This window comes from Canis aureus, chromosome 12, assembly GCF_053574225.1.
Source record: "Canis aureus isolate CA01 chromosome 12, VMU_Caureus_v.1.0, whole genome shotgun sequence".
Classification (NCBI taxonomy): Eukaryota; Metazoa; Chordata; class Mammalia; order Carnivora; family Canidae; genus Canis; species Canis aureus.
In genome coordinates this window covers 65,556,339-65,569,936 of record NC_135622.1, presented here as the reverse complement: position 1 = coordinate 65,569,936, position 13,598 = coordinate 65,556,339, and the positions used below count along the sequence as shown (strand labels likewise).

The window sequence follows — 13,598 nt, the reverse complement described above, 5'->3', positions numbered from 1 at the left end:
TTCTATTGTGGGGCTTGCTGTGTCCTGACAATGAGCACTCAGGAAGGAAATGACGGATGTGACTCCCTTCTCAGGAGCATCACAGAGAATAAATAATGAGACTGAACCAAAGGAGCACAAGACTTGTGCACTTAGCCATACCAGGCTCTGGGAGGCTGTCCTGGGCTCGTGGGTTGGGAGCCTCATCTTGTGAAAATGTCCGCAGTTCCTGAAGCCACCGTCAATTTCAATGTCATTCCTGTCAAGTCATGGTGGCAGATCCTATAAATAGGAAAAAAACCCCATAACATCCATCTGCCCCCACAAATGACCCTGGACAGCAAATCAGTATTGGAGAAGCAGGACAGAGCAGGACGCAGCACTTTCCTATTTCAAATGATGTCACAGAGACAGGATAAAGCAGTGTTGTCCTCGGGACCCCGCCTGGCTCTGTCGGTTAAGTCTCCGACTCCTGACCTCACCTCCGGTCCTGATCTCGGGGTTGTGAGTTCCAGCCCTGGGCTGGTCCATGGATGAGGCCTGATGCCTACTTAAACAAACCAGACCCATGAGGGTTGGTCCCAGCATAAGTTGAAGGAGCAGAACAGAGAGTCTAGAAGGAAACGTGCTCTGATACAACTGATTTTTTAACTTAATTTAAACCCAATTAATTAATGTATAGTGTATTATACTTTCAGAGGAAGAATTCAGGGATTCACCAGTTGGAGATAACCGCATTGCTCGTGACATCACATGCTCTCCTTCATGCCGGTCCCCTGTTATTCCCTCCACCATCCCCTCCCCTGCAGCGACACTCAGTTCGTTTCTTATCGTTAAGATCGGTATTCCCTGCATCTGTGTTCATCTTATTTGTTTTTCCTTCCCTTCACAGATGTTCATCTGCTTTGCTTCTTTAATTCCACCTATGAATGACACCACATGGTCATTCTCTTTTCCCACTGACCTATTTCACTTAAGATGATCCCTCTAGTTCTACCCACGTCATTGCAAATGGCAAGATTTCCTTCTCTTTGATAGCTGAGTACCATTCCTCTCTCTATGACCACCATCTATCTCCCATCCTCTTTATCCATCATCTGCCACAGGGCACCGAGGCTCCTCCCACAGTGTGGCTACTGTGGACCCGGCTGCTGTGGACATTGGGGTGCAGTTGTCCCACATCTCACTGCATCTGTATCTTCAGAGTGAGCTCCAGGCCGTACACCTGCTGGTCGCAGGGTGACTCTATTTGTAACTTGCTGAGGAGCCTCCACACTGTTTCCAAGGCTGCTGCAGCAGCCCGTGGTCCCGCCCACAGTGGAAGAGGGTTGAGTGAGTTTTGCAGGACGTGGTAAAAGTCTGGTCCACATTTCATTTCGCGTCTTTGGGCTCCAATTCCTTCTCCTTAAGTATTTTTGAGGAAACCAGGTGTTGGGCTCCTTTTGAATCAGACGTTTCCGAAGGTAACAGGTCACAGCTGGAGCCTGGAAGGAGGCAGAGGTGGGACCCGGACTGGCATGCTGCCTCCTGCAGCCTCCTGCGGCGTCTGAGCATCCCACAGGGGGTGCCTGAGCCCAGGCACCGCCCAGGGTGTATGCATGCACAGTAGGCCTCCTCTGCCTGCACTAACAGGAGCCAGCCTTTCCTGGGGAGGCCTGAGGAAGACGTGGGGACACATCCACGCTGATGAGCCACAGCCTCTTCAGAACCTGCGTGGAGCCTTCAGGGGGATATTGGGCAACGTTCACACTGACAGGAGCCCTGGTCTCCTCAGAATACACAGTGAGGCTTCAGGAAATTGTTGGCCCTCACCCACCCTGACAGGAGCCCCTGGGCTGCTGCAGGCCCCGCGGGAGGGTTTAGTAAGATGTGGGCCCACATCCACGTTGACAGGAGCCCCTGGGCTGCCTCAGGACACGCGGGGAGGCTTCTGAAAAATGTGGCGCAGCGTCCACTCTGGCAGGAGCTAACGGGCCCCTCAGGACATAAGTTGAGTCTTCTGGAAGCTGGGGGCTGCATCCACAGTGACCGGAGCCCGGCCACCTCAGAACAAGCGATGACGCTTCGGGAGGATGTGGGGCCACGTCCACACAACTGGACGTTGATGTCCTCAGGACCCCTGGTGTAGACTTCGGGACATATGGGGATGCGTTCATGTGGACAGAAGACTCCAGCCTTGTCAGAGGCTGCGGTGAGGCCTAAGAAAGATGTGGATGCCGAATCCACACTGACAGGAGTCTCCAGCCACCTCAGGACACACTGTGAAGGATTGGGATGATTTGGGGCCCCGTCCATGCTGACAGGAGCCCCCAGCCTCCTCGGGTCTTATGGTGAGGCTGAGGAAAATATGGGGCCACGTCAAGACTGAGAGGACCCCCGTCCTCCTCAGGACCTGCACTTTGGCTTCGGGACACATGGGGCTGCGTCTAGGCTGACAGGAACCCACAGCCTCCTCAGGACCCGCGGTGAGTTTTCTGGGGGACGTGGGGCCATGTCCAGGCTGAGAGGAGCCCCCGGCCTCCTGAGAACCTGCTGTGAGGCTTCCAGAGGATGTGAGGCATACTCCACGGTGACAGGAGACCTGGCGTACTCAGGACCTGCTGACTATGACTCTGGAACACATGGGGCCACGTGCGCACTCACAGGAGCCCGGCTTCCTCAGGACCCCCTGGAGGACACTGGAGGCACCGTTGGGGCCACGTCCATGTCAGAAGGGACTCCTCAGAACCATAGGGTAAGTGAATGGGTAGAATGAATTGTAGGGTCAGGGGAGGGGAGGCATTTGGTGATTAGGCTTAGGTTAGATGTTAGGGGTTAGTGATTAAGCTTATGGTTATGGATTAGAGGTTAGGGTGAGGGTTAAGGGTAAGGGTCAGTGGTTAGGAGTTAGGAAGGGGGTTTGGGTTAGGGACAGGAGTTAGGGTTAGGTTTAGGGTTTAGACTTTAGAAATTAGGGTAGGAGGTTAGGAATTAGGGTTTGGGTTATGGTTAGAGTTAGGGTTGGGATAGGTTTGCCTTTAGGGTTAGGGGTTAGGGTGTGAGTTTGGGTTAGTCGTTAGGGTTAGGGGGAAGAGTTAAAGTTAGGGCTGGGTTTAGGGTTAGGGCGAGGGTTAGGTTTAGGATAGGGGTTAGGGCTAGGGTTAGGGTTAGGGTCAGGTCAGGGTCAGGGTATGGTTTTGGAAAAGGGTAAGAGAGGGTTAGGCAGTGGGTTAGGGATTAGTTTTAGGGTACATATTAGGGTACAGTTTGGGGTATGAGATAGGATTAGTATTAGAGGGTTAGGGTTAGGGTACAGGTTAAGGTTAGGAATAGGATTTGAGTACATTAAGATAAGGTTAGGGTTAGAGGTTAGGGTTAGGGTTAGATTTAAGGTAAGGGTCAGGGTTAAGGGTTTAGAATAGGTTTAGGAGTTAGGGTAAGGGTTGGCAGGAAGGTTCAGTGAATGTGTTTCGGTCTTGGGGTTTGTGTTTGGTTTTTGATTAGTGATAATTCTTGTTTAAGGGTTAGGTTACCATTAGGCTTAAGTGGAGGGTTAGGGTTATGTCTCTGTATGGTTAGAGTTTGTGTCTTGGCATGTGCCTGCACTGGGATTCCTAGCGTCTTGGGCAGTTTAGTTTTATGCACTCTATTTAGATTTTGGGTTCAAAGATAGCTTGACTCCACTAAGTCAGCAGCCTCCACAGAGAGTCAAAATCCATGCTTCTCCTGGGGTGAGAATAGGCATGGCAGGCTTCTCCTGAGGTGAGCTAAGGAGGGGATTTGTGGCTCTAAAGACTCTGGATTTTCAGTTGCTTTTATGATTTTATCTCTTGTGCACACATGTTTCATCAATACTACCAATTATTATTTTAAACTTTTACTTGAAGTCCTCTTTGTAAACACAGTATGATATAGTATCAGGTTTACCACATAGTGATTCAACCCTTGAATACAATGCCTGGTTCTGGTCAGAGGTGACCTCCACTATGCCCATCCCCTGATTCCCCATCCCCCCCACCTTCCTCTGGTATCTATTAGTTTATTCTCTGTGGTTAAGAGTGTGTTTTTTTGTTTGCTTCTCTCATCCCCCCTCTGCCCCTTTGCCAGTTTGTTTGGTTTCTTAAAATTCACATGTGAATGCAATTGTATGGTATTTGGTATATGTCTTCCTCTGACTGAGTTCATTTAGCATAAGTCCCTTCCACTTCTCCCACGTCATTGTAAATGGCTTCCTTTCATCCCTTCTGATGACCGAGTGATGTCGCAGTGTGTATATTTACCACATCGTCTCTGCCCATTCTTCTGTCGATGGACATCTGGGCTGTATCCACTGATTGGCTTTTGTTGATAACACTGCTAGAAACACTGGGCTGTGTGTCCCTCTTCCAATCTACTAAACTACTTTTGTATCCTCGTGGTAAATACCTAGCTGTGCAATTTTGGAATCGTAGGGTAGCTCTATTTTTAATTTCTTTTTATTTTATTTTTATTTATGATCGTCACAGAGAGAGAGGCAGAGACACAGGCAGAGGGAGAACCTGGCTCCATGCACCAGGAGTCCGACGTGCGATTCGAACCTGGGTGTCCAGGATTGTGCATGGGCCAAAGGCAGGTGCCAAACAACTGTGACACCCAGGGATCCCCGATTTTTAACTTGTCGAGGACCCTCCACACTGTTTTTCACAGTGGCTGCACCTGTTCGCATGCACACCAGGAGTGTAACAGGGCTCCCTCTTCTGCATAGCCTCACCAACACCTGTTGTTTCTTGTGCTGTTAATTTTAGCCATTCTGACGGCTGTCAGGTTACATCTCATTGTGGTTTGCATTTCCCTGATGATGGGTGACGCTGAGTGTCTCTCAGTGTGTCTGGTGGCCAACTGGATGTCTTGTCAGAGACAAAGTCCATTCATCTCTTCTGCCCATCTGTAGTTCGATAATTTGTATTTAGGATGCTGAGATTTATATTTGCTTTATGTATTTTGCATACTAACTGTTTATTGGATGTGTTGTTTACAAATATCTCCTCTCATTTTGTATTTTGCATTTTAGCATTGCTTGTTTCCTTCACTTTGCAGAAGCTTTTCAATTTGATGAACTCCCAATAGGATTTTTGCTTTTGTTTCGCTCGCCTCAGATGCATATCTGGAAAGAAGATCCAATGGCCAATGTCAAAGACGTTGCTGCCTATCTTTTCTTCTTTGTATGGTTTCAGGTCTCACATTTAGGTCTTTCATCCGTTTTGAATTTATTTTTTATATATATGGTGTAAGAAAGTGGTCCAGTTTCATTCTTCTGCATTTGGCTGCCTGGTTTTCCCAACACCATTTGTTCTTATCCTGGGGTCAGGGTTAGGGTTTGTTGAAGAGACTGTCTTTGTGCCATTGGATATTCCTTCCTGCCTTGTGGTCGACTAATGCATCATAGAGTTACAGGTTTGTATCTTGTTTCGGCTTTCCATTCTGTTCTATTGATCTAAGCATCTCCTGTTGGGAGATTCTTGATTGATGATTCAATTTCTTTGCTGGTTATCTGCCTGTTCAAGTTTTTTATTTCTTCTTTTTCATTTTTGCTATGTTATATATTTCTAGGAATTGATCTATTTCTTCCAGGTTCAACGTTGCTGGCATATGATTTTTCATAATGTTCTCTTATAATCGTTTGTATTTCTCTAGTGTTGGTTGTTATTTCTCTTTTCCCATTTGTGATTTTATTTGGGTCCTTTCTCAGTTTTTATATTTTTTCTTTTTTAAATATTTTATTTATGTATTCATGTGAGACACAGAAAGGCAGAGGTAAAGGCAGAGGGAAAATGAGGCTCCAGCTGGCCCTGATGTTGGACATGATTCCCCAGGACCCCGGGATCATGATCTGAGCCAAAGCAGATGCTCAACCCCTGATACACCAAGGTACCTTGATGATTCAATTCCTTTGCAAATTATGGGTCTGCTCACATTTTCTATTTCTTCCCATTTCAGTTTTGCTCATTAGCACATTTCTAGAGATTTGTCCATTTCTTCCAGGTCCCCCAGTTTGTTAGCGTATAATCATTCATAGTATTCCCTTATAATTGTCTAATTTTTCTGGTGTTGATTGTGATCTCTTCTCTCATTTGTGATTTTATTTATTAAGTCTTTTCTCTTTTCTCGTTGATAAGGCTGGCTAGGGCTTGATCCATTTTCTTAATTATTTTGAAGAACCATCTCTTTGTTTCATTATTCCATTCTACTGCTGTGTTGTTTCTGAATTGTTTATTTCTGCTCTCACCTTTTTTCCCCCTTCTTCTGTAGTCTTTAGGCTTTTTTTGCTATTCCTTTTCCAGACTCTTTAGGTGTAGTGTTAGGTAGTGTATTGGAGACTTCTTGTTTCTTGAGGTAGGCCTGTATTGCTATTCTACTTCCCCCTTAGGACTGCCTTTTCTACATCCTAGAAGTTTGGAGAAACATGTTTTCATTTTCATTTGTTTTAAATTTCCTCTTTAATTTCCTGGTTGCTCCATTCATTCTCTAGTAGGATGTTCATAATCTTCAAGTATTTTTGGTCTGTCCAAATTTTTTCTAACTGTTGACTTCGAGTTTCATAGCGTCGTGGTCGAAAATGTACAGGGTGTGATATCAACCTTCTTCTACCTGTTGTACCTGTTGAGGGCTGATTTGTGGCCCATGATATGATCTGTTCTGGAGAATGTCCCATGTGCACTTGAAAGGAGTGTGTATTCTACTTTAGGTTGAAATGTTCAGACTATATGTGTTGAGTCCCTATGGTCCAGTGTGTCAAGGCTATTGTTCCCCTGTTGATTTAATGCATAGATGATCGGTCCATTGACGTAAGTGGGTGTTAACATCACCTGTCATTGTATTATTATCAGTGAGTTCCTGTATGTTTGTTCTTAATTGGTTTGTATATTTAGGTACTCCCATGTTGGCAGCATAAATATTTATTTGTTTTAACTTTTTTTTTAAATAAATTTATTTTTTATTGGTGTTCAATTGACCAACATACAGAATAACACCCAGTGCTCATCCCGTCAAGTGTCCCACTCAGTGGCCGTCACCCATTCACCCTCTCTTCCCGCCCTCCTCCCCTCCCAGCACCCCTAGTTCATTTCCCAGAGTTAGGAGTCTTTATGTTCTGTCTCCCTTTCTGATATTTCCCACACGTTTCTTCTCCATTCCCTTATATTCCCTTTCACTATTATTTATATTCCCCAAATGAATGAGAACATACACTGTTTGTCCTTCTCCGATTGACTTACTGCACTCAGCATAATACCCTCCAGTTCTATCCACATTGAAGCAATTGGTGGGTATTTGTCTTTTCTAATGGCTGATTAATATTCCATTGTATACATAAACCACATCTTCTTTATCCATTCATGTTTAATGGACACCAGGCTCCTTCCACAGTTTGGCCATTGTGGACATTCCTGCTATAAACATCGTGGTGCAGGTGACCCGGCATTTCATTGCATCTGAATCTTTGGGTAAATCCCCAACAGTGCAATTGCTTGATTGTAGTAAAGGTGTGTTTTTTTCTTTTTTTTTTCTTTTTTTAATTTATTTATGATAGCCACACTGAGAGAGAGATATAGGGGGGGGGCAGAGACATAGGCAGAGTGGAAGCAGACTCCATGCACTGGGAGCCCGACGTGGGATTCAATCCCGGGTCTCCAGGATCGCGCCCTGGGCCAAAGACAGGCGGCAAACTGCTGCGCCCACCCAGGGATACCTTAGTTCTAATTTCAAGGCATTATGGTCTGAGAATATGCAGGGGACAATCCCAATCATTTGGTATCGGTTCAGACCCGATTTGTGACCCAGTATGTGGTCGATTCTGGAGAAAGTTCCATGTGCACTTGAGAAGAATGTGTATTCAGTTGAGTTTGGATGTAAAGTTCTGTAGATTTCTGTGAAATCCATCTGGTCCAGTGTATGATTTAAAGGTATCGTTTCTTTGGAGATGTTTTGCTTAGAAGACCTATCGAGGGTAGAAAGAGCTAGATTGAGGGGATCCCTGGTGGCTCAGCAGTTTAGCGCCTGCCTTCAACCCAGGGTGTGATCCTGGAGTCCCAGGGTCGAGTCCCACATCGGGCTCCTTGCGTGGAGCCTGCTTCTCCCTCTGCCTGTGTCTCTGCCTCTCTCTCTCTGTGTGTCTATCATGAAGAAATAAAACCTTTTAAAAAAAGAGCTAGATTGAAGTAAGCAAGTGTATTATTATCTAAGTATTTCTTCGCTTTGGTTATTAATTGGTTTAAATATTTGGCAGCTCCCACATTCGGGGCATTTATATTGAGGATTGTTAAGTCCTCTTATTGGATAGATCGTTTAAGTATGATTTAGTGTCCCTCTTCATCTTTCACTACAGTCTTCGGGGTAAATTTTAGATTATCTGGTATAAGAATGGCTACCCCAGCTCTCTTTTGAGGACCCTTTGAATGGTAAATTTTTCTCCAACATTTCATTTTCAGGTTGTAGGTGTCCTTCTGTCTAATATGAGTCTCTTGTAGACAGCAAATAGATGGGTCCTGCTTTTTTATCCAGTCTGAAACCCTACGCCTTTTGATGGGGTCATTAAGCCTGTTCACGTTCAGAGTTACTATCGACAGATATGAGTTTAGTGTCATCATGATATCTTTTCAGCTCTTGTTTTGTGGATTATTCCACTGAACTTCTTCTTAAAGGGGAATTTTAAGAGTCCCCCATAAAATTTCTTGCAGAGCTGGTTTGGAGGTCACATATTCTTTCAGTTCCTGCCTGTCTTGGAAGCTCTTTATCTCTCCTTCCATTTTGAATGAGAGCCTTGCTGGATAAAGTATTCTTGGTTGCATGTTCTTCTCATGGAGGACCCTGAATATATCCCGCCAGCCCTTTCTGGGCTGCCAGGTCACTGTGGAGAGGTCTGCTGTTACCCTAATGCTCCTCCCCATAAAGGTCAGGATTTTCTTGTCTCTTGCTGCTTAAAGATCTTCTCTTTATCTTTGGAATTTGCAAGCTTCACGATTAAATGTCGAGGTGTTGGACAGTTTTTATTGATTTTAGAGGGGATCTCTCTATTTCCTGGATCTGAATGCCTGTTTCCCTTCCCAGATTAGGAAAGTTTTCAGCTATGATTTGTTCAAATACATATTCTGGCCCTCTGTCCATTTTGGCACCCTCGGTAACCCCAATTCCACGTAGGTTTTTCTTCCTCAGACTGTCGTTTATTTCCCTTAATCTGTCTTCCTTGTCTTTTAATTGTCTCTTTTTTCCTCAGTTTCTCTCTTTGCCATTAACTTGTGTTCTATGTCACTCATTCATTCTTCCAACTCGTTATCCCTCGTCATTAGGACTTCTAGTTTGGATTGCATCTCATTCAATTGATTTTTAATTTCGGCCTGATTGGATCTAAATTCTGCAGTCCTGAAGTCTCTTGAGTCCTTTATGCTTTTTCCTAGAGCCACCAGTAGCTGTATAATAGTGCTTCTGAATTTGCTTTCTGACATTGAATTGTAATCCAGATTTTGTAAGTCTGTGGGAGAGACGACTGTTTCTGATTCTTTCTTTTGAGGTGAGGTTTTCCTTCGAGTCATTTTGCTGAGTGATGAGTGGCGAAAACAAATTGTATTGGGAAAAGGAGAAAAAGAGAGGAGAGAAGGAAGGAAAGAAAAGAGAAAAACGAAAAAGAATAAAGGAAGAAAGAAGGAAAAAAGAGAATAAAAAGAGAAAGAAAAAGAAAGAAAGGGGGGAAGTGGAGGGCGAAGCAATCATAAATAAAAACAACATGGGGGTTATCTTCTGATTCTGTATACTTTAAGTTCCTTGACTTCCCCTGGAACTTGTCCGTCTAGCCGGTCTTCTGGGGTAGGGGCCTGTTGTGCTGATTTTCAGGAGTTAGCACGTGGGGGAGCTGCTCTGTCCCCTGCCTGGTGCAGGGCTCGGTGGGGGTAGTTTACCCCGTGAGGCCCCAGGAGGAACAACCCCAGTGTCAGCGACCAGCTCTAGAATCCTGTATTCAGCCCCCGCAGTAACACAGGAGCAGTCCATCTGCAGGCCCTGGAGGCTCTGGGGCTGGGCCGCTGATCTGCTCAGCTCTGGACAGGAACGTCCTTGGTGTCCTAGGCCCTCTGGGCCTCTGCCTGTCCTGGGGGAGACCGAATCCTGGGCTGTGTCCCGGTGCCCTGTGCTCCGGGGCCTGCACTGTTGGATTCTCGCTCCCGGCTGTACAGCCACCTCACTGTGGAGCCACCGCCCGAGCTCCTCCAAGTTGCTCCCAGAGCTCCACATCCCCCTCTGAATGGAGCCTCTTCCGTTGCAGGAGGCGCCGCTGTCAAGCTGCTCCTGGGCCGTGCAAACACCTCTGTGCAGAGCCACCACTTGAGCCCCTCAGAGCTGCTCCCCAGTCAATGGATGTGCCCTGCAGCCCTTAGGGAGCTCGCTGCACTCTCCTGGGAGTGCATGTTTCTATTAGTGTCCCAGGGTGCCCTAGGGCATCCCCGCCTTCCTGGGGTCCTGCTCTGACTCCTTGAAGGGGCCATTCTGCCCTGGAAGATTGGTGAAGCTCCTCCTTCTCCCAGGACAGAGCTCTTCTGCCCTGTGAGCACTCGCCCCGGCCATAGCCAGGCTCCTCACAGGGCCCCTCACCCTTGGATGCCTTTTGTTTCTTTATTTCTTTTTCCCGTCTTCCTACCTTTATAGAATCACGAACTTTTCCACTGTAGCATTCAAACTGGTCTCTGATTAAATCTCAGGCTGAATTCATAGATTTTCAGGATGATTTGAAGGTTATCTAGGTAATTTCGTGGGGACAGGTGATTTGGGGACCCTACACTTCCGCCATCTTGCCCCTCCACCTTTGCTACATCCCAGAGGTTTGGAGAAACATGTTTTCATTTTCATTTGTTTTAAATTTCCTTGTTAATTTCCTGGTTGCTCCATTCATTCTCTAGTAGGATGTTCATAATCTCCACGTATTTTTGGTCTGTCCAATTTTTTTTCTAACTGTCGACTTCAAGTTTCATAGCGTCGTGTTCTGAAAATATACATGGTGTGATATCAACCTTCTTGTACCTGTTGTACCTGTTGAGGGCTGATTTGTGGGCCATGATATGATCTGTTCTGGAGAATGTCCCATGTGCACTTGAAAGGAGTGTGTATTCTGCTTTAGGATGAAATGTTCAGACTATATCTGTTGAGTCCCTGTGGTCCAGTTTGTCAAGGCTATTGTTCCCCTGTTGATTTTCTGCGTAGACGATTGGTCCATTGAAATAAGTGGGTGTAAAAATCCCCTTTCATTGTATTATTATCATTGAGTTCCTGTACGTTTGTTGTTAATTGTTTTCTATATTTAGGTACTGCCATGTTGGCAGCATAAATATTTAGTTGTTTGATCTTGATAGAGAGTCTTTTTAATTATGAAATAATGCCCTTCTTCATCTCTTCTTACACTATTTGTTCTTTCTTTTTTGAAATTTAAATATTTTATTTATTTATTCGTGAGAGATACACAGAGGAGCAGAGGAAGAAACATAGCAGAGTGAGAGGCAGACTCCCCTAAGGGAGGCCGATGACAACTTGATCCTGGGATCCCAGGATCACACCCTGAGCCGAAGGCAGATGCTCAAACACTGAGCCACCAGGTGTCCCCCAGGGTTTCGTTTCAAATCTCGTTTGTCTGGTATAAGTATGAGTCCTCCAGCTTTCTTTTGATATCCATTAGCGTGATAGATGATTTTCCATCCCCTGACTTTCAATCTGTTGGTGTCTATAGGTCTAAGGTGAGCATCTTGTAGTCAGCGTACAGATGGATGTTGTTTTTTTAATAATAATTTTATTTATCAGAGAGACAGAGAGAGAGAGAGAGGCAGAAAATTATGCAGAGAAAGAAGCAGGCTCCCCACCAGGAGCCCAATATGGGACTCAATCCCAGACTCCAGGATCACACCCTGAGTTAAAGGCAGAGGCTCAACCCCTGAGCCACCCAGGCATCCTGGATCCTGATTCTTAACTACTCCATACCCTATATCTTTTTTTTAAGATTTATTTATTTATTTATTCATGATAGTCACACAGAGGGAGACAGAGAGGCAGAGACACAGGCAGAAGGAGAAGCAGGCTCCATGCACCAGGAGCCCGATGTGGGACTCAATCCAGGGTCTCCAGGATCACGCCCTGGGCCAATGGCAGGCGCCAAACCGCTGCGCCACCCAGGGATCCCACCCTATATCTTTTTATTGGAGCATTTAGTCCATCATCATTCAGAGTGACTATTCAAAGATATGAACTTTGTGCCTCTGTGTTACCGGAAGAGTTGGTATTTCTGGTGACGTTCTCTGGTACTTTCTAGTATTTGTTGCTTTTGGTCTCTTTTTTCCCCCACTAGAAGAGTCCCTCTTAAAATTCCTTACTGGACTGGTTAAGTGGTCATGAACTCCTTTATATGTTGCCTGTCTGGGAAAATCTTTATCTCTCCTGAATGACACCCTTGCTGAAGAAATAATTCATACAAATTGGATGGCAATAAAAAGAAATTTAAAAACATAAAGTAAATTATTGCTAATATAATTGAGGAAAATGTATTTAGGATGAAAACCAGAAGCAGAAAGAGAGGAGGATGGATTTCACCCTCCGTAGCCTTCACAGGGACCTGGTTTCCTTTCCTAGGAGTGGCCCCCCCTCAGGATGATGCTTCCTGCCCCTCTGCCCTCTTTGTTGGAACACAGCAGGCACAGCTCCAGCACCTCTACAGTCGTGGTTTATAGCGTTTTCCATGTATCCTATTGGGGACCACAGCGTTGTGTATGTAACCATCTGGCTACTGTCTGACAACATTGGGGGGATTCCGACTTTTGTTGCTTTTGAGGTGTGTGTGTCTCTATCACATGCAGCTCCCGTGCAGCAATCGGATCCTCTGGCTGGGTCACCAAAAAACCCCGAAATGGTTGGCACAAAATCATTTCTGGTCCTGTCTCTGGGCAGTTAGCTGGGCTCTCCTGGCAGTGCTGGGGCTCGCTTGTGCAGTGACTTTCAGTTGGAGGGTCAGCTGAGCTTGAAGTTCCAGCTCGGCCACATTCCCATGTCCGGCAGTGGGTCTGGAGACTCCTAGAAGGCACGTGGGGACTTCAGCTGTGTGTGCCTGGTGGCGCCCCTGCACGGGCTTGTTGGGGCCAAGGTGGTGCCCCCTCCTCTCTCTGGGGGTCTCTACACGCTCCGTGCACAGAGTTCTGGGAGACACAGAAACGGGCTGGCTGTGCATTTTCGCACCACAACACTTTATTGACTTTCTACAGCAGCGGGCTCAGAGCCGTGGTTGTGTGTCTTCCCCTGGGGAGGGAGACCTTTCTGTCCTTTAAGGGGAGGGCAAGAATCACACAGGGTGGGGGAGCAGGTGCTGGAGTCCCCCAGCTGGGAGCATGTGTGGACTCCGGGTGGGGGCGTGTGTCCTGAGGTTTCAGCCTGATTGATGGTACTGAGGACATCAGAGCTGACCTGAACCTGCAACTCATGGGCTCCTGTGCTGGGTCCCTGAAGGGCAGCTGGATCCCGGCCTTGGAGCCTCTTTGGGCCCCAGCACTTGGAGGAGCCTGCCTCCTGGTGTGGGTGTGGGTGGGGCCCACAAGCTTGCCCCTCTTCTCCCCACACTGGGGTGTCCCAGGATCCCCAGGGCT

The 13,598-nt window shown here is 46.4% G+C and overlaps 1 protein-coding gene across 9 annotated transcripts in view; it reads left to right on the top strand.

Annotated features, from left to right (window-relative positions):
- The window catches only part of LOC144281356 (uncharacterized), a 687,780-nt gene that overhangs the window by 619,015 nt on the left and 55,167 nt on the right, over nucleotides 1-13,598 (top strand). For 5 of the 9 annotated variants that reach the window (XM_077844325.1, XM_077844326.1, XM_077844324.1 and 2 more), the window contains exon 1: nucleotides 2,183-2,713. The exons of the other annotated variants lie outside the window; for them this stretch is intronic. In XM_077844325.1, the coding sequence (XP_077700451.1) occupies nucleotides 2,471-2,713 (243 nt within the window). In that variant the 5' untranslated portion in view covers nucleotides 2,183-2,470. Of the gene's footprint in view, nucleotides 1-2,182; nucleotides 2,714-13,598 lie in introns of those variants that run through there. 9 annotated transcript variants of the gene reach the window in all.